The 19,777-nt window shown below is 44.9% G+C and overlaps 2 protein-coding genes across 2 annotated transcripts in view; one reads left to right on the top strand and one right to left on the bottom strand.

Annotated features, from left to right (window-relative positions):
• Positions 1–19,777, top strand: part of LOC310860644 (calreticulin-like) — a 70,376-nt gene that overhangs the window by 26,962 nt on the left and 23,637 nt on the right. The gene's annotated exons all lie outside the window — the stretch shown is intronic.
• cUnh19orf44 (chromosome Un C19orf44 homolog) lies at positions 552–9,431 on the bottom strand. Its single transcript, XM_083766913.1, has 10 exons — positions 9,223–9,431; positions 8,563–8,736; positions 5,813–5,946; positions 5,500–5,623; positions 4,414–4,792; positions 3,571–3,647; positions 2,736–3,288; positions 1,725–1,814; positions 1,104–1,270; positions 552–994 (listed from the first exon to the last, which is right to left on the bottom strand). The coding sequence occupies exons 1-10, from the start codon at positions 9,328–9,330 to the stop codon at positions 905–907; spliced, it is 1,896 nt and encodes a 631-aa protein (XP_083623039.1). The 5' UTR covers positions 9,331–9,431; the 3' UTR covers positions 552–904.

Here is a 19,777-nt window from a genome sequence, read left to right as displayed (position 1 = left end):
ACAATATTCAAAATGTGGCACCTGAAGCCAACTACTGTGGCTTTAAACAGACATCAAAGTGCTTGACTTAAACCTCTCTTAAAGTCTCTTGTAGAAAAAACAACAGTAACTCAAATGAATTGGACAGCCAACTAGTGCTGCACGATTCTTGCTCAAACTTTCAAATGAAATACATACATGAAAGATACATTTATACAAAGCACTACTTTTAAACTTTTGGCCACCTTCAATGATTACCCGTATTCTCACTCAAAATTGCCTCTGAGAAAATAAATGTCAACACAAAATTTCTGCTAGACAGGTTGGCGCAGCGTAGTTCCAAAAGCAGATGGGACGTTTTGACCCCTCGTCATGGTGTTCACTGGTGACTGGCATGGTTAGGTGAGGTAGAACTGTGTTGGAAAGTAACTAAAGTAACGTATTACTTAAAGTAATATTACCTTTTTCCAGTAACTAGTACTATAACTAATTACTTTACATTCCGAGTAATAATATTGCTAAATATGTTACTATTTTCCAAAAGTAACTCGTTACTATTTTCACAAGCCCTGGTGGTACTGTGGGCTTGCATGTTTATTAATGGTAGACTGGGTTGGGAATGGGTGATACACCAGGTCTAAATGGGGTAGAACAGATACGGAAATTACGCACTTGTATGTACGTGTGAATTATCGGATTTGGAAGGGCAGGCATTTACCTGTCCGGAAAACAAACTGGGTAGTGTGAGACTTGGGGACAAAAAACGTAATTACTGGGGGCGAGAACAAAAAAGAAAAGTAATAAGTAACTAGTTACTTTTGGCAGGGGGTAATATGTAAATGAATAATATGCACCCAGGTGCATCCATGCGATGTATTTTTAGGTATACTGTTTTTGAGTAACGTTTCCAACACTGAGGTTGTAGTCATATATAATAGTAGTCCCTCATTTCCTGCAATACCTCTTCCAGGGCTTGTTCCACGGTCAGTGTGGGAGGTTTGTTTTTGCGGATGAACTGCAAAACAGAATCATTGTATTATGAATTCATTATATATTCTTAGATTCACACGTTTGTGTGTAATTTCAACACATTGTGTGTGGCGTGTGTGTGTGTGTGGGCCCACCTCCTTGGTATCCTCCAGTGTAGTGTACGAGTAGTCCGCTGGTCCCAGGCTCTGCACTAAACAGGAGTGCAGATGGCTGCTTGTGTGGATGAAATGTCGGGTCATAGTCAGCTGCTGTCTCAGCATGTCGTTCAGGGCAAACACAGCTGGACTGTAGGCACTAAGGGCTGTACACACGCACGCACGCACGCGCACACACACACACACACACACACACACACACAATGTAGAAGAATTGTTATTTTTGATCGTTTGCCAACAGCATAGAATTGTGTGTCAACGATAACAAAATATTATTTCGTTTTGGGTCTGAGAGGCTAAATGTCATCAAATGGTGGTCCGTGGCTCAAATGCTGAATAAATACTGGGCCATGATATGAAAAAGGTTGAAAAACACTGCTAGAGTACATAGAAACTTGACATACTGTATACATACGTTTTGTGCACGCAAGCACCAAAACATGCTGGAAAGGCCTGTAGAAACAGACCACTAACTCTAACATTCAACTGAAAACCAGTATCTGTGAAATTCTACTGAGCACGGCAACACACAGACTCATCAAAATAAGAGGAAACCGTGTGGGTGGGTGATAAGAATGGGGATTGTTGAGGTGGTCTCACCCTCCACAGCCTCTGCACTGACAGCGTGACTGGCCACAGGCGTTGGGTCCACATAGGTCATGCCCACCGCAGGCCTCAGTACAGCCATACCTAAACAATGTCAACAAGACGATAATTAATACAGCATGAACACATAGTAGTCAAACATCAGTCTTTTCCTGTCAAGTGTATGGCCTCATTAAATGGTCATTAAATCAGCGTCACAACGCTGAGGAAGGCCATACAGGCCGAAACGCGTACGTTCTACTCTCGTCAGAGGTAAATAAAATCATGCAAAAGGACATACAATGCTGGCATTTTCTTCACCTCAACTTGTATCTTCAAGCCTTGCACCTAGAAGGATTTTGTTGGAGTGCTGCGGGGTTGTCTGCTACGGAAGTACTTTTTTCTCATTGAATGGTGACCCTAATGGTGTGTATATGGTTAGTATCTCAGTATTTTCTTTTGCCCGACACAAAACCAAAAGATGCCAGATCGGACCAGAAAACCTGCCCTCTGACTAGTTGGCTATTGTAATGTTATGCATTGTAAGAATCTGCTTTGTTTTTGCGTCCGTTTGTATTCTGAACATCAGAATCAGTTTCAATGTGCAATGAAACATTGCAGAGAATATCTTTGCAAGATGCATTTTTTATAAATGGAGAAGCTATTTATTTACATGGCAAGGTAACCAACTCCACAACCCAAACCTCCACCACAGTGTATGTTACACTCCCCATTCTATATCCCAGTGGTTCTCAACTGGTGGTTTAACAAATTATTGTTAAACATCTGCGTTACTTGATTACCAAGAAGTCTATACAATTAGTTTTGATCAAGATTTTCCTCTTATCTCTCCTATGGTACCAACATCAATACAGCATGGAAATGTGGACAAAATCTTATCGAACAATAACAAAATATTCTTTCGTTTTGTGTCTGAGGCTAAATCACATGCTGAATAAACAAATGGGCCCCGATATGAAAAGGGTTGAAAACCACTGCTATATCCCAATGAAATGCCAAGCTCACCGGCTGACCCGGTGTAAGCCAGAACATCAGGCTGGGTCTGCACCGCGGCCTCTCTCACAGCCCTGCGAGGTGGTGATGTCACCGTGGCGGACGAGGAGGACCGCCGGTCGGAATGCGATCTGCCGTACGAAGCTCTGCTCCGCGACGTGAGCGCCCCCGACGCTCTGCTGCATCCCGAGGTAGGTGTGACACTGTTGGACCGGCGACTCGTGTCGCAAAAACTGCTAGAATAATCGTCTTCTCTCCTTCTCCCGTGGCGGGATCTGTTCGACTCCGACATCTCCTCCTCCTCCTCCTCCTCCTCTCTCACCTCCGACACGTCCTCCTCCTCTCCGTCTCCTCCCAGGCGCTCTGAGATGGCACTGTGCTCGTCTGCCTCAGTCTCACTCTCAAAGTCACTCGGGTAGTCCAGCAGACCCTCTTCTCCCACCTCCTCCTCCCGATGTACTTTTTGGAATTCCTCCTCATCGCCTGTCAGTGGCTGATCTGCAGTCCATTTTCCAGGACCTCTTCCACCTTTGTATTGAGATGTTTTGGTTTTCTTCTGTTTAGGCTAAACAACAATGAGTCTAATGTCACGCCTTGTTGTTTAAGTAATAAGTACATGAGTTACTCTCTGCATAGTTGCTTTACTTCGTCATTTTAAACACTCATGGGTACATTTTTACACTTTCAGAGATAAATTAACTTTCAGAGTTTACTTTGTAGAGCTGAAAGAGGTAGTGCTATGCTCTGTACAGTACATCTACTAATGTATATTACTAAAACTAGTCTATAGTACTATAATTAACATTTTCATTATGTTATATATACATTATTTAAAGATCATTCCAACCTGTTTTTTCTTTTCCTTGGTAACTTCGAGGGTAAGAGGTCCAAGGTCATCTAATGTCATGATGTTTATCTTGAAGTCTGCAATAACACCATATCTGTGTCACAATTCTGCACAATACTGACATCTAGTGGAATTTGTCAAGTGTAACTGTTAATGCTTGAGAGTGCTTTCAATGGCAAACAATGAGTGCAGATTTACCTCTCAGAAAAAGAACCAATAGCTGACTATGACATGAGTTGGTTTACAGTTAAATGTAATAAATTATGCACGTCCTTACTCCTTTCACATGCCACAACATTTTGGGCCAAAACGTCATTGTCTATTCACAGCTTTGGGAACATATCGTACATAAAGGGAACATAAAGCCATTCGTTCTTTCATTTTTATAGTTTGCAGTTTGTTTACATTTTTCAAGTCCTTAAAATGCTACTGGACATACCTGACATATTTGAGTAGCTTAATAAAGGTCTAGATGAACAAAACTGTGCAAGCATTTGAACTGTTCTCCAGTTATATGTTTGGTTAGACTTTTCAAATCAATATGCGTCTTAAAATAAATTAAAACATGACAATTTATCCTTGACAAAAAAAATAAAAATAGAATAACGCACTACAATTGTGTATAAATGTGTGGAACTCTTGTCCCAGCAAGACTTTCATACTGCACTGAAAAAAATGGAAAATGCTGGCTTTCTCAAAGAACAAACAAACCACTATGCTTAGGCAAACGATCTGCAGTAATTAAGCATAGCCAATAAGGTAAACGTGCCAGATGTATGGTCCTTTACCATCCTTAGTGTACAGTACATGCTTTCTATCAAAAGGCATAATAAATGCTATCACCTTCAGAGGAAACACTGCTCCTCTCACTTTGAGCGTCGTCTGAACCGGGAGCCACGGGGAAGAGCTCTTCCAGAGATCGCACCTCGCTGTGTCCCGAGATCACGTCGGAGAGGGAGAGTGGAAGATGCCTAGTCCTGGACAGAGAGCCCCGCGTGCTTGGAGATGGACTGGGGGAGGAGCCATAGGGGGGAAGAGATGGAGCAACCGATGCACCGCTGACGGACGCAGACGGGCTCAGCTGGGTCCAGGCTCGACTGGGGGAGAAGCCATGGGGGGAACCACGTTGTGAAGAAGGAGATGTGCCTCTATTGGTGGAGACTGTGGGATGGACAGCCAGTGGAGGAGTGGAGGAGGCCTTCAGGATGCTTTTGCTGAATGACTATGCAGAAGAAAAAGATTGTTAGACACAGAGTCCTTCCAAGTCAGCCATCCCACCCATGACCTAGGTTAAATCCTAAAGGTAAAGAATCAATAGAAATCAATAGAAAGCAAGACAAAAGAATTGCTTTAAAAGACATGGAGTGATACTGTCAGCCTCTCCGTGAGAGGAGAGCTTGACATGCATCTCGTTTACATTTGACCCATTCAATTACTGTGGGAGTCTGTATATTGACACTTTAGCTTTTTCAAGTAATAAAGGAAAGTCATTTGTGGAAAATGGAGAAGAGTAAAGGAGTAGACAGGTTAAAACTTCCTTGACCATATTTTTCCCGTCGATCTCTCTCAACCAATGATCTGTCATTTGTGTAAGTACCGTAGTATTATCTTTGACACACCTCAATCTAAACACAACCACTATTAAAATTTGCTGCATTGCTTTAACATCACGCAAGCTCCGCTTTTTTGGACTATTTTGAGCTTATGGCAGCAAACTCACAAAAGTGACCAAAGTTAAGTTTCCCTTAAAACAAATGTGTTATATACAGTATATGTCATATACTGTAAATAGATTTGGTTTGATACATGCAGAGTCTAATAACTATAAATTGAAATAATTTAAGGAATCAATCTTAATCTCTCATTCATGTCTGTTCCACCAATAAAAGCAAAACTACAAATTGACATCAGTAAACCCATCTACCTTACCTTTCCAGTGCTTTGCATGGTGGAATTTCCCCTCGGTTTTATCAAGTTGTCCTCCGTTGGATCCAGACTACTCGGGGCACTGAGGGCAGCACTCTGAGAGCTGCGCTGGGAAGACGATTCATACCTAAGTAAGTAGACAGGAGAGGACGGGTTGAAAAAGAGATCAGAGAGACACAAAGTATTGTATTATTGGTGAACATGGACATCTGATCGGAGCATTACATGATCAGTAATCTCAGTCTGTTAGTTTTGACTCCAACGGGACACATTCTACAATTTGACTCACAATAATTAATCTAATTAACACTTGTACCGGTGTTCAGAAAGGTGCTGCTCAGTCTGGTTCTTGATGAGGGCTGGAGCTGGGCTGCTGGTTGAGGCAGGAGGTGCAGTCTTCTTCAGGAACCTGCTCCCTCCTCCAAGAGAGGTTTCAGGTCTTGGATCCTCCTTGGATCAGACATTAAGAGGTCAGACACAGCCGTATTGCTTGCCTTTCCACCATAATGATACAAGCTAAAATCGTATACCCAACCATTTTAAAATATAAGTACAGTGATATTACAGTAAATTGGACTGGAGCCATTGACCTCTGAGCCCAGCAAGCATCATGTCAGACTAGCAGTGTAAATACTCGTCTATAGAGTATGCACATGCATGATTTTCCCATCAGGACATGCCCCCCTCATCTAGACTGAGTGGCAAAACATTGAGCAGCATGGAGTGTTGGAGTTTGGAAGCGCTCGTTGGAAATCACTCAACCGTCCTGCGTACCACCCGTTTCTAAATGTTGTGTTATTGAAAACAAGCACTTCACTTTAGGGGCACGGTGGCACAGTTGGTAGTGCTGTCGCCTCACAGCTAGAAGGTCCTGGGTTCGATTCCCGCTCGGGGTGCTGTGGGTGCTGGCGGCGTGTTTCCTCCTCCGCATCATCAGTGCCCATACCCGAAGGCGGGGTTGGCGAAAGGGCCTTTCTGTGTGGAGTTTGCATGTTCTCCCCGTATCCCCTAGGGTAGGTACCCTCACAAAAACATGCAGTAATCCTGGTCTCTAAACTGCCTCCCCCTGGCCAGCCGGGACGCCTGATGGAGGGGAAAGGAACTGGTTGGAATAACGTGTTCCTTCCACGCGCTACGTCCAACCAGGGAAACTCCCCCCTGTCAGGTGTAAAGGAGCAACTTTGACACTCAAGCATGAGTTAAGTCCGTTGCTCTCCCTAGGTTGGCGGAGGGTGTGTAGAGCCCAGGATCACATCACAGGATGATTGACACAGGGGTGAAAAATGGGTTACAAAATCGTGGAACAAAAAATATAAATTTAAAGAAAACAAGCACTTCCAAACTCTGACACTTTTCTGTTTGGATGAATGTAAGTAGTAAGTAGTTTTTTGCCACTCAGTGGGCGTTCCCGCATATCTTCCAGGTACGATGATGTCACGCGCATACCCTCTATTAGCCACTAAAGCTACAGTGGTCAGGACAGCTTATGGCACTTAACGTTTTCAGTGAGACTACAGAATAATTAAAGCCACTGCCTCCCCACCGTTTTGTCCCTAATTGGAGTAAGTTGTGAGCATGATTTAGAGCGAATTTGCTATGAAAATAGTCTAATTATTTGTTCAACATCAGTAAATGTTATTTTATAGACAACACTATATTCTACTATGGTATTGTCTAGGGATGGGCAGCATTTGTCTTTCCTTCTCAGCGTAGTCAGCGTAGAGTAGACCCAAAACATTGGACAATTGAATTGAAAAGTGAATGTTATAACTGCACAAATTTGGTTTAAAAAAAAGGACACTGGGCACAAATTGGGTCCTGTGTGACTGTGAAGTCACCTCAGCAGTCACAGTAAAGACTAAAGAGTCAGACTAATAGAGAAACATGTGAACATTCTCAGCTCAGAAGATCACACTTCTTTCTTCCTGTGATATGTGCTCCTGTTCAATTTGAGTGACAGAATTGGTCCGGTGTCTCTACTAATTAAGCCCTGGCTTAATGTGTGTAATGTTATAATAAATGAGCAAAAACATAAAATATTATAGACATACATAGGATTTATAATGATAAATGCATCTAATCTTTTTTTTATTAGGATTAAAATGGCCATATTATTGTCTCCACCAGGCCGAAGGCATGGAGAGAGAGTATGTTTTGCACTGCGTCCGTCCGTGTGTGTGTGTGTCCGTCCGTCTGAGTACAGCTAATCTCCGGCACCGTTAACCCGGTCGATGCCACATTTTGCCCACACAGTCCATGGATGCCAACGATGAACCTCTGGCCCAAACTTTCCAGAACGGCCTGTTATAGCGCCACCTGGAGGCCGACTTTTGAAAAACATATTGATATTATCTGTCTGATATTTCATATTCCATCCTAATTGGCTAACAAAGTTTGCAGGATTGGCCCGTTTTGAACAAAAAGCCTCAAATCATGAACGCAGTGTGCAATTTACGTGAAATCTTTCACAGACTTTCCTACTAGGCTGAGGAATATATCCCAGTCCCACCCTTTTCACATTGGCCTGTTATAGCGCCACCAACAGGTGGATTTTAGCAAAATACATTTTTGGAACAAAATGCCTCAAATCATCCAATTGCCATACAAGGCATAAGAAGAAATGGCACCCTTTTCACATTGGCCTATTATAGCGCCACCAGGAGGCCACAACCTGACCTGCCCTGGTACAGTCCTGTGCCCCGAGGGGCACATTATCTAGTTTGCTTGTTTTTGGAGGGGGGTTGACTTATTTCTCTCAAAAAGTAACACTAAGTTGCTCAAATACTTTTAGTCTTTAGTCTTTACTAAAATTACTAGGTTAGGTTTCTGGTTTAGGTTTATTCTAAGCGGGGAACAAAGAACCTTTTTTGCATGGTCGGGAACATAGAACCTGGGGAACATTATAGGTACGCTTACAAAAAACATCAGTCAATCAAACATCAAAAGTGAATTATCGAATATGTCAGGTTCATTGTGACATACCGGTTCCAGATTCTGGACTGGTTGGAATATAAGACATCAAATTACAAGGAAGTAAGGAACCTCTGACAGAGCCTTCTTAATTACCTTGGCTGGAGCCCCCTCTCTCTCCCACTTCTTTTCAGCAGCAGAAGCAGAGCCCACGGGGCTGAGTCCATGTTCACTGACTGATCTGACCCAAGACAGATCCCTCAGGTTCAGTGATGGAGTCTGTATATGTGGGGGAGCCGTACGCTTCGTGTCAGACTCACCTATGGAAACCTGGAGTAATGACAAGAAACATCTGAGGAGGTCGGATGCATTGATGATTTAATAAAGACAAGAGCAGAGCCTCCCCTCCGTGCATGCACGCAATGGCTGCTCCATATTCTGTGGGATGGTGTTGGGGGTAGCGGAGTTGGGTTAATATTTGTCACAAATGTACAACAAAGGGAAATGTAATAGATTTACAACGACCGTTTTTGTTTAGATTTTCTTTGCATTTGTGTATTCATGTTTATTAGTTTTTCTTGTTTATATGATATTGCTTGTGTTGGTACTTGGTACATGTAAATATTGTATTTGTCCAAAACTTTAAAGCAACAAAAAGCATTAATCACAACAAAAAAAGAAGAGTAGTGGCTACACCGGCCATTCACTGCAAATACTCTATGTCATGAGCACAATAACATCGAGCTTAATAAATGTATTGTAAGGAGATTTCGACACTGCAGCAAACGAAGAGAAATGTTTAAATAAGAGACTCACTGCTTCCCCTTGAGGTTTGGCTGCAATAAGCACATTAACGTTTGTTTTCCCAGCGAGCAGAGCCTCGGCTCTGTCTAAAGCTGCACTTCGACCACCGCGGTTCCACATTTTGTAACACAATTTAACACTATTCGATTCTTGATCTACATTCAATGAACATCTTAAAGACGCTACAAAGAGCCTGAAATGTCACTTTTAAATCGCATATCGGAGCGTCTGTCGTCTCCATGGAAAGGAGGAGGAGGTGCCATTGTTGTTGCTAATGAATGACATCATTAACATGCGTCGTCTACGGAAAGCAATAAGGACAATTTAGGATAGGTTGAATAAACTTTTGCGCAGCGTATTTGTGGAAAAGAAAAGTAAACTGACTGGAACGTGTAATTGTCTCCACCAGGCCGAAGGCATGGGGGGAGAGTATGTTTTGCACTCCATCCGTCCGTCCGTGTGTGTGTCCGTCCGTGTGTGTGTGTGTGTGTGTGTGTGTGTGTGTGTGTGTGTGTGTGTGTGTGTGTGTCCGTCCGTGTGTCCGTGAGCAGCTAATCTCGGCCACCGTTAACCCAGTCGATGCCACATTTTGCACACACACTCCCTGGATGCCAACGATGAACCTCTGCCCCAAACTTTCCAGAACGGCCTGTTATAGCGCCACCAGGAGGCCGCTTTGTGCAAAACAAGTTTTTGCACAGTACACCTACAGATTTTGTCCAAACATCACGCAAATTGGTACACAGTCTCTCTAGAGCCATTCAACGAAACCAGTCTTTCAGATTTCTCAGACTCCATCCTGATTGGTTAAGATTGGCTTCCAAAGTTCACAGGAGTGCTCAGTTTCAAACAAAATGCTGCAAATCATGAACACATCGCGTGATTTCCGTGAAATTGTGCACCCACATTCCCACTAGGCCGAGGACGAAATGCCACATGAACAATTTCAATTCAGCCTCAAGGTGGCGCTATAACTGGCCGAAAAGTGTTTTTACCTCTAACTGCACGGATCTGTGGATAACTTTGTATGCCAACTCCCTAGAGGCCAAGGAAAAACCTTTGCCTGGAATTTTTCACATCTGCTCTTTATAGCGCCACCAGGAGGCCGCTTTGTGCAAAACAAGTTTTTGCACAGTACACCTACAGATTTTGTCCAAACATCACGCAAATTGGTACACAGTCTCTCTAGAGCCATTCAACGAAACCAGTCTTTCAGATTTCTCAGACTCCATCCTGATTGGTTAAGATTGGCTTCCAAAGTTCACAGGAGTGCTCAGTTTCAAACAAAATGCTGCAAATCATGAACACATCGCGTGATTTCCGTGAAATTGTGCACCCACATTCCCACTAGGCCGAGGACGAAATGCCACATGAACAATTTCAACTCAGCCTCAAGGTGGCGCTATAACTGGCCGAAAAGTGTTTTTACCTCTAACTGCACGGATCTGTGGATAACTTTCTATGCCAACTCACTAGAGGCCAAGGAAAAACCTTTGCCTGGAATTCTTCTGCTCATCCTGGTGGAGACCTGTGCCCAGAAGGGCACTTTTTCTAGTGTTTGTATTATAATTTGTTGAATGTTCGCCCCCCTGGTATATAGAGATGCTAGTGTTTGTGTTATAATTCATGTCTACTGACTATGAAAACAAAGTTCATCTGTGGAGCCAAAAGTATAGAAAGTATACTCATTTTGTAGATTAGAAAGTCCCATTTTACAAGTTTTCAAATGTATTCAATGTGTACAAATCTTTTGAAAATAGCAGATCTACAAGCTCACAATGAATTTGTAGGTCCGGTATTTTAAAAAGGCCAAAATGTATATTTTACTGAAGGGCTGAAGTGGTCAATGTATGTTTTGTAATAATAATAAAAAATCTGCAAAGTAAACTAACTAAATTTGTCAAATAATTGTCGTGGAGTAAAGGTACTATATTTGTCTCTGAGATGTACGTAGTGAAAACTATTGCAAACCCTCCAGTATAAAAGTCCAATTTCCCTCAAAAGTGTACTTTAATGTACTTTACGCCACTGAGCACATTAATGAACCTTGAATCAAATGAACCATGTAAATACAACAAATTGAGCAGAGCACTGCAGGGAGTTGAACCCCATTCCGGTAAACCAGAAGTACCACAACCAGTGCCTTGGTTTTTGTTTTGTTTTACGAGGTCCATTCGTTGAAATGTAAATTTTGCATTTTAACAGTAAAGTAATTTCACAATTTACATTGTAGGCAATGATTAATTACGGTATGGCACCAGGCCAAAGCCATGGGGAGAGAGTATGTTTTGCACTCTGAGTGTGTGTGTGTGTGTGTCTGTGTTTGTGTCCGTCAGTTTGTTAACAGCTAATCTCCGGCACCATTAACCCGGTCGATGCCAAATTTTGCACACACACTCCCTGGATGCCAACGATGAACCTCTGTCCCAAATTTTCCAGGACGGCCTGTATAGCACCACACATTTTTTTATGCCCTCCGAGACTATGGACTTTAGCCTTTCGCTTTTCCGTGATTTTCACCTTTTTTCAAATCCTAAACAATGATGAAGAATCGCGCACTATAGCATGCCACTTAATGACCTTGACCAATATCAATGACCTTGAGCAGTATAAATGAACTTCAATAAGACTAGTAAATGACCTTGACCAGTATAAATGACCTTGAGCAGTATAAATGAACTTCAATAAGACTAGTAAATGACCTTGACCAGTATAAATGACCTTGAGCAGTATAAATTAACTTCAATAAGACTAGTAAATTACCTTGACCAGTATAAATGACCTTGAGCAGTATAAATGAACTTCAATAAGACTAGTAAATGACCTTGACCAGTATAAATGACCTTGAGCAGTATAAATTAACTTCAATAAGACTAGTAAATGACCTTGACCAGTATAAATGACCTTGACAAGTACAAAATGACCTTGACCAGTATAAATGACCTTCACCAGTATAAAAGACCGTGACCAGTATATGACTGTGACCAGTATAAATTACCTTCATGAGACTAGTAAATGACCTTGACCAGTATAAATGACCTTCATAAGACTAGTAAATGATCTTCACCAGTATAAATGAACTTGACCAGTATGCGGTCCGTGACCATGGACTATAGCCTTTCACTTTTCCTTGATTTTCACCTTTTTTTTAAATCCTCAACAATGATGAAGAATCGCGCACTATAGCGCGCCACTCAATGACCTGAGACCACAACAGGTATAAGAAAGACGTTCTGATCTTCATCAGGTCATGTGTACACAAAACATACACTTTTATACTAAGGGAGTGCCCCCATTAACCAATCAAAACACCACATTTTGGTGCCCCTCCCATCACTGCAGGTGTGACACGTCAACCCTGAGTGAGTAGGTGGGGACCCAGACATATTGATGTAAATATAGTCTGTTCAGAAATGTTAGTGCCTCTCATAGAGCTTGTAGGTGATGCAGAGGAGGGAAATGGGTCGGTAGCTCTTCAGGGATAATGGGTCTTTGCCAGGTTTAGGGATTGCAACCACTTTGGCCTTTTTACAGACAGAAGGGATGGTTTTCTGTGCTATGCATGTGTTCAGCATCCCCACAAGCCAGGTCTTTGCGTTAGGTCCCAGGTGCTGTATAATTTCTGCCAGTATGTCATCAATCCCTGCTGCTTTTCCGGGTTTCAACCTTCCCATTGCAGTTTCGAGTTCTTCTAGGTCGAAGGGTTTGGTTTGAGGGCTGGCTGATTGTGGTTGGTCTGATACCACTGTGCGATGGTATTCTATGTGGGTCGGTGGCGGTGTTGGTTACGACTGTTGGCCACCAGTTGTGACCAACACCGCCACCGACCCACAGGAGAATACCATCGCACAGTGGTATCAGACCAACCACAATCAGCCAGCCCTCAAACCAAACCCTTCGACCTAGAAGAACTTGAAACTGCAATGGGGAAGTTGAAACCCGGAAAAGCAGCAGGGATTGATGACATACTGGCAGAAATTATACAGCACCTGGGACCTAACGGAAAGACCTGGCTTGTGGGGATGCTGAACACATGCATAGCATAGACAACCATCCCTTCTGTCTGGAAAAAGGCCAAAGTGGTTGCAATCCCTAAACCTGGCAAAGACCCATTATCCCCAAAGAGCTACCGACCCATTTCCCTCCTCTGCATCACAAGCTCTATGAGAGGCTGCTACTCCAACGCCTCGTTGCCACTCAGATGCCAAGCTGACTAAAGACCAAGCTGGTTTCCGTTCCGGCCGCTCCTGTGCTGGACAGAGCTCAACCTCACCCAACACATTGAGGATGGGTTTGAGGGAAAACAAATAACTGGAGCAGCATTCAGAGATCTCTCTGCTGCCTACGACACTGTCCAACACCGCACAATGGTCAGGAAAAGCCTCCTCAAAAACAGACGCTTCTATGTCCAGTTAAATGACCAGAGGAGTAAATGGAAAGCCCAAAAGAACGGCCTCCCACAAGGTAGCGTGCTCGCCACCCTCCTTTTCAATATCTACACAAACGACCAGCCACTACCCAATGCCTAATGCCAGCATTTCATCTACGCCGACGACCTCTGCATTACAACCCAACAAGCAGACTTCCAGAAGATTGAGTCTGTCCTTGAAAGTGCCCTCAAAGAAATGTCAAGCTACTACAATACAACCACCTGAAACCCAACCCATCAAAAACCCAACTATACATTCGACATTCGAGGGTCGCCAGTCCTCTCGAACGGAACAGTTTAACGTCATGCCCAGGACGAAAAGATATAGAGAACACCAACATGACAAATAACAGCAGGAAGGCATGGGCCACAATCCACCGTCTTGGCAAAGACCACACCACCCATAATTCACAACGGTCAAAGCAAACTCTGTTGCATCACAACTGGTGTAGGCATTGGATGGAGCCCGCACACCACAGGTATAAGAAAGACGTTCTGTATTGAAATACTGACAACGTTTCGATCTATTTGATCTTCATCAGGTCATGTGTACACAAAACATACACTTTTATACTAAGGGAGTGCCCCCATTAACCAATCAAAACACCACATTTTGGTGCCCCTCCCATCACTGCAGGTGTGACGCGTCAACCCTGAGCGAGTAGGTGGGGACCCAGACATATTGATGTAAATATAGTCTAACATAACATCAGTAGCATTACAAAGTTATTGTGACAGTAATAATTGCTATAGTCAGTAAAAGTGTTAAGTGTTCAGTAACAGGAATATTCCTGTCTCTCCAGCTCTTTAATAAATAGAAAAGGGTTTAATCAGGAGTTGTAGTAGCCACAGGATAATCTAAGCGGTGGATATTGCTCTTGTCTTCATGTCTTCATGTATGTCAATTGTCTTGTTGTTTGTGTTATGTCAAATGCGTGTATATGTGTTCTGCATACTTGGCTGCTGTGTTGCAAGATAAATTTCAGTGTGAACTGACAATAAAGTACCATATCATATATATCATATAGTCACCTTATTAAACTAATGGCCTAAGTAATGGACCAATGAACCATGTAAATACAACACATTGAGCAGGGCACTGCAGGGAGTTGAACCCTGTTCCGGTAAACCAGAAGTCCGACACCAGTGCCTTAGTTTTTGTGTTGTTCATTTACAGGTCCAGGTGTGCATACGCATGTGCGCCTGTGCGTGTGTAGGTGCATGTGTGCATGTGTGTGTGCACGCTTCAATGACCACTGTTGGACCCCATGGGGATCAAGGACCTCTGGGAGCCACCCATAATTCACAACGGTCACAGCGAACTCTGTTGCATCACAACTGGTGGCCAACAGTCGTAACCAACACCGCCGCCGACCCACAGGAGAATACCATCGCACAGTGGTATCAGACCAACCACAATCAGCCAGCCCTCAAACCAGACCCTTTGACCTAGAAGAACTCGAAACTGCAATGGGAAAGTTGAAACCCGGAAAAGCAGCAGGGATTGATGACATACTGGCAGAAATTATACAGCACCTGGAACCTAACGCAAAGACCTGGCTCGTGGCGATGCTTAATACATGCATGGCACAGAAAACCATCCCTTCTGTCTGGAGAAAGGCCAAAGTGGTTGCAATCCCCAAACCTGGCAAAGACCCATTATCCCCAAAGAACTACCAACCCATGTCCCGCCTCTGCATCACCTACAAGAGAGGCTGCTACTCCAACGCCTCATGCCACTCATAGATACCAAGCTGAATAAAGACCAAGCTGGTTTCCGTCCCGGCCGCTCCTGTGCTGGACAGAGCTCAACCTCACCCAACACATTGAGGATGGGTTTGAGGGAAAACAAATAACTGGAGCAGCAACTGGAGGGCGAAGCAAGCACGCAGGCAGCTTGTGCCTGCCTGCCTTCCTCATGTGGAAGCTGCGTAGTTGAGTTTGTGTGTGTCTTTCTTTTTCTGTCTTTCTTTCTTAGGACGAAGATCAAGGTAGACGCCGTTGGAAGGCTCAACACAAGCCGATGCTCAGGGAGCCCAGGAAGCCAGCTAGACAGCAAGCCCGCTCAGTCAGCCAACGCAGCCAGCCAGCTCCGCCAGTCAGCCAGTGTAGAAAGTCAGGCTGCCAAGCCAGCGCACATCAGCCCTTGCAGTCAACCATTGTAGCCATACCAGCCTTGCTCAGTCAGCTCAGCCAGGCCTCTCTCGAAGCCTGGCTCTCTGTCTGCCTGGCCCGGTCTGCCCCGCCCTGCCTTGCAGCAACAGAACCAGCCTTGCTGGCAAGCCAGCCAGCTCAGAATACGAGCTCAGCAAGCCAGCGCAGCTGGCAAGCACGCAGTTAGTCTTAACCAGTTTCAGACCGGCAGGCCAAGGCAGACAGACAGGAAGACCGAGGCGCCTAGGCAGGCAGACAGGCCAGGAAGGCAACAAAGTGCAGGCAGGGGGACTATCCGGCCTAAGGCTGCGCTGCAAGGGTTGGAGCCTGGCTTGCTCCTGCTGATCTGGCTGAGTGGCTGTGGCTGCACAGTAAGGCTGCAGTAACCTAGTCTGGGCTTGTTGCTGCACTGGCTTGCTCAGCTCGCATTCTGAGCTGGCTGGCTTGCCAGAAAGGCTGGTTCTGTTGCTGCAAGGCAGGGCAGGGCAGACCGGGCCAGGCAGACAGAGAGCCAGGCCTCGAGAGAGGCCTGGCTGAGCTGACTGAGCAAGGCTGGTATGGCTGCAATGGCTGACTGCAAGGCTGATATGCTCTGGCTTGGCAGCCTGACTTTCTACACTGGCTGACTGGCGGAGCTGACTGGCTGCGTTGGCTGACTGGGCAGGCTCGCTGGCTAGCTGGCTTGCTGGGCTCCCTGAGGGAAGCTTTGGGATGGATCTCTAGGGGCATCGGTTTGTGTTGAGCCTTCCATTGGCGTCTACCTTGATCTCCGTCCTAAGAAAGAAAGACAGAAAAAGAAAGACACACACAAACCCAACTATGCAGCTTCCACCTGAGGAACCGAGACGCGAAAAAAAAACTGAGCGTCACTTGGGATGGTCACAAACTCTCCAACCATACCCACCCCATGTATCTTGGAGTTACACTGGACAGGACACTCTTCTTCAAAAAACACCTGGAGAACACAAAAGCCACGGTCAACACCCACAATAACATCCTGTGAAAACTAGTGAACTCCAAGTGGGGTGCAGACCCACAAACAATCCGTGCAACTGCCATGGCCCTGTCTTTCTCTACAGCAGAGTATGCCTGCTAAAGCTGGAGCCGATCACGTCACACCAAATTGGTCGACACAGCCCTAAATGACACCTGTCGCATCATCACGGGATGCGTCAAGACAACACCTGTCCCTGTCCCAGCACCTGTTTACATTCGAGGGTCGCCGGTCCTCTCGAACGGAACAGTTTAACGTCATGCCCAGGACGAAAAGATATAGAGAACACCAAAATGACAAATAACAGCAGGAAGGCATGGGCCACAATCCACCGTCTTGGCAAAGACCACACCACCCATAATTCACAACGGTCACAGCAAATTCTGTTGCATCACAACTAGTGTAGGTATTGGATGGAGCCCGCACACCACAGGTATAAGAAAGACGTGATGCAGAGGAGGGAAATGGGTCGGTAGTTCTTCGGGGATAATGGGTCTTTGCCAGGTTTAGGGATTGCAACCACTTTGGCCTTTTTCCAGACAGAAGGGGTGGTTTTCTGTGCTGTGCATGTGTTCAGCATCCCCACAAGCCAGGGCCTTGAGTTAGGTCCCAGGTGCTGTATCATTTCTGCCAGTAGGTCATCAATCCCTGCTGCTTTTCCGGGTTTCAACTTTCCCATTGCAGTTTCAAGTTCTTCTAGGTCGAAGGGTTTGGTTTGAGTGATGGCTGATTATGGTTGGTCTGATACCACTGTGCGATGGTATTCTATGTGGGTCGGTGGCGGTGTTGGTTACAACTGTTGGCCACCAGTTGTGACCAAGACCGCCACCAACCCACAGGAGAATACCATCGCACAGTGGTATCAGACCAACCACAATCAGCCAGCCTTCAAACCAAACCCTTCGACCTAGAAGAACGTGAAACTGCAATGGGAAAGTTGAAACCCGGAAAAGCAGCAGGGATTGATGACCTACTAGCAGAAATGATACAGCACCTGGGACCTAACGGAAAGACCTGGCTTGTGGGGATGCTGAACACATGCATAGCACAGAAAACCATCCCTTCTGTCTGGAAAAAGGCCAAAGTGGTTGCAATCCCTAAACCTGGCAAAGACCCATTATCCCCAAAGAGCTACCGACCCATTTCCCTCCTCTGCATTACCTACAAGCCTATCCCGTCACACCAAATTGGTCGACACAGCCCTAAATGACACCTGTGGCATCATCATAGGATGCATCAAGACAACACCTGACCCCGTCCCAACACCTGTTTACATTCGAGGGTCGCCGGTCCTCTCGAACGGAACAGTTTAACGTCATGCCCAGGACGAAAAGATATAGAGAACACCAACATGACAAATAACAGCAGGAAGGCATGGGCCACAATCCACCGTCTTGGCAAAGACCACACCACCCATAATTCACAACGGTCACAGCAAACTCTATTGCATCACAACTGGTGTAGTTATTGGATGGAGCCCGCACACCACCAAAAAAAAGAAAAACAACATACTATAGTATGCCCTCCGTGACCATGGACTTTAGCCTTTCGCTTTTCTGCAATTTAACCTTTTTTCAAATCCTCAACAATGATGAAGAATCGCGCACTATAGCATGCCACTTAATGACCTTGACCAATATCAATGACCTTGAGCAGTATAAATTACCTTCAATAAGACTAGTAAATGACCTTGACCAGTATAAATGACCTTGACAAGTACAAATGACCTTGACCAGTATAAATGACCTTCACCAGTAGAAATGACCGTGACCAGTATATGACTGTGACCAGTATAAATTACCTTCATGAGACTAGTAATTGACCTTGACCAGTATAAATGACCTTTAGAAGACTAGTAAATGATCTTCACCAGTATAAATGACCTTTAGAAGACTAGTAAATGATCTTCACCAGTATAAATGACCTTGACCAGTATGCGGTCCGTGACCATGGACTATAGCCTTTTGCTTTTCCTTGATTTTCACCTTTAAAAAATCCTCAACAATGATGAAGAATCGCACACTATAGCGCGCCGCTCAATGACCTGAGACCATGGACCAATGAATGAAATACAACACATTGAGCAGGGCACTGCAGGGAGTTGAACCCCGTTCCGGTAAACCAGAAGTCCGACACCAGTGCCTTAGTTTTTGTGTTGTTGTTCATTTAAAGGTCCAGGTGTGCATACGCATGTGCCCCTGTGTGTGTAGGTGCATGTGTGCATGTGTGTGCACGCTTCAATGACCACTGTTGGACCCAATGGCGATCAAGGACCTCAGGGAGCCACCCATAATTCACAACAGTCACAGCGAACTCTGTTGCATCACAACTGGTGGCCAACAGTCGTAACCAACACCGCCACGACCCACAGGAGAATACCATCGCACAGTGGTATCAGACCAACCACAATCAGCCAGCCCTCAAACCAAACCCTTCGACCTAGAAGAACTCAAAACTGCAATGGGAAAGTTGAAACCCGGAAAAGCAGCAGGGATTGATGACATACTGGCAGAAATTATACAGCACCTGGAACCTAACGCAAAGACCTGGCTCGTGGGGATGCTGAACACATGCATGGCACAGAAAACCATCCCTTCTGTCTGGAGAAAAGCCAAAGTGGTTGCAATCCCCAAACCTGGCAAAGACCCATCATCCTCAAAGAGCTACCGACCCATTTCCCTCCTCTGCATCACCTACAAGAGAGGCTGCTACTCCAACGCCTCATACCACTCATAGACACCAAGCTGACTAAAGACCAAGCTGGTTTCCGTCCCGTCCTGTGCTGGACAGAGCTCAACCTCACCCAACACATTGAGGATGGGTTTGAGGGAAAACAAATAACTGGAGCAGCAACTGGAGGGCGAAGCAAGCACGCAGGCAGCTTGTGCCTGCCTGCGTGCCTGCCTGCCTTCCTCATGTGGAAGCTGCATAGTTGAGTTTGTGTGTGTGTTTCTTTTTCTGTCTTTCTTTCTTAGGACGAAGATCAAGGT

The sequence above is a fragment of the Protomyctophum parallelum genome, assembly GCF_964188405.1.
Source record: "Protomyctophum parallelum genome assembly, chromosome: 6".
NCBI lineage: Eukaryota > Metazoa > Chordata > Actinopteri > Myctophiformes > Myctophidae > Protomyctophum > Protomyctophum parallelum.
This window is presented reverse-complemented; position numbering and strand designations above follow the sequence as displayed.

Excerpts from the sequence above, each read along its gene's own strand:
- cUnh19orf44 (XM_083766913.1), bottom strand. The coding sequence starts at position 9,330 with ATGTGGAACCGCGGTGGTCGAAGTGCAGCTTTAGACAGAGCCGAGGCT. Across the intron at positions 5,947-8,562 it reads GAGAGGGGGCTCCAGCCAAG|GAGGATCCAAGACCTGAAAC; the intron begins GTAATTAAGAAG and ends GTCTGATCCAAG. Across the intron at positions 3,289-3,570 it reads CCAAGGAAAAGAAAAAACAG|CCTAAACAGAAGAAAACCAA; the intron begins GTTGGAATGATC and ends ATTGTTGTTTAG.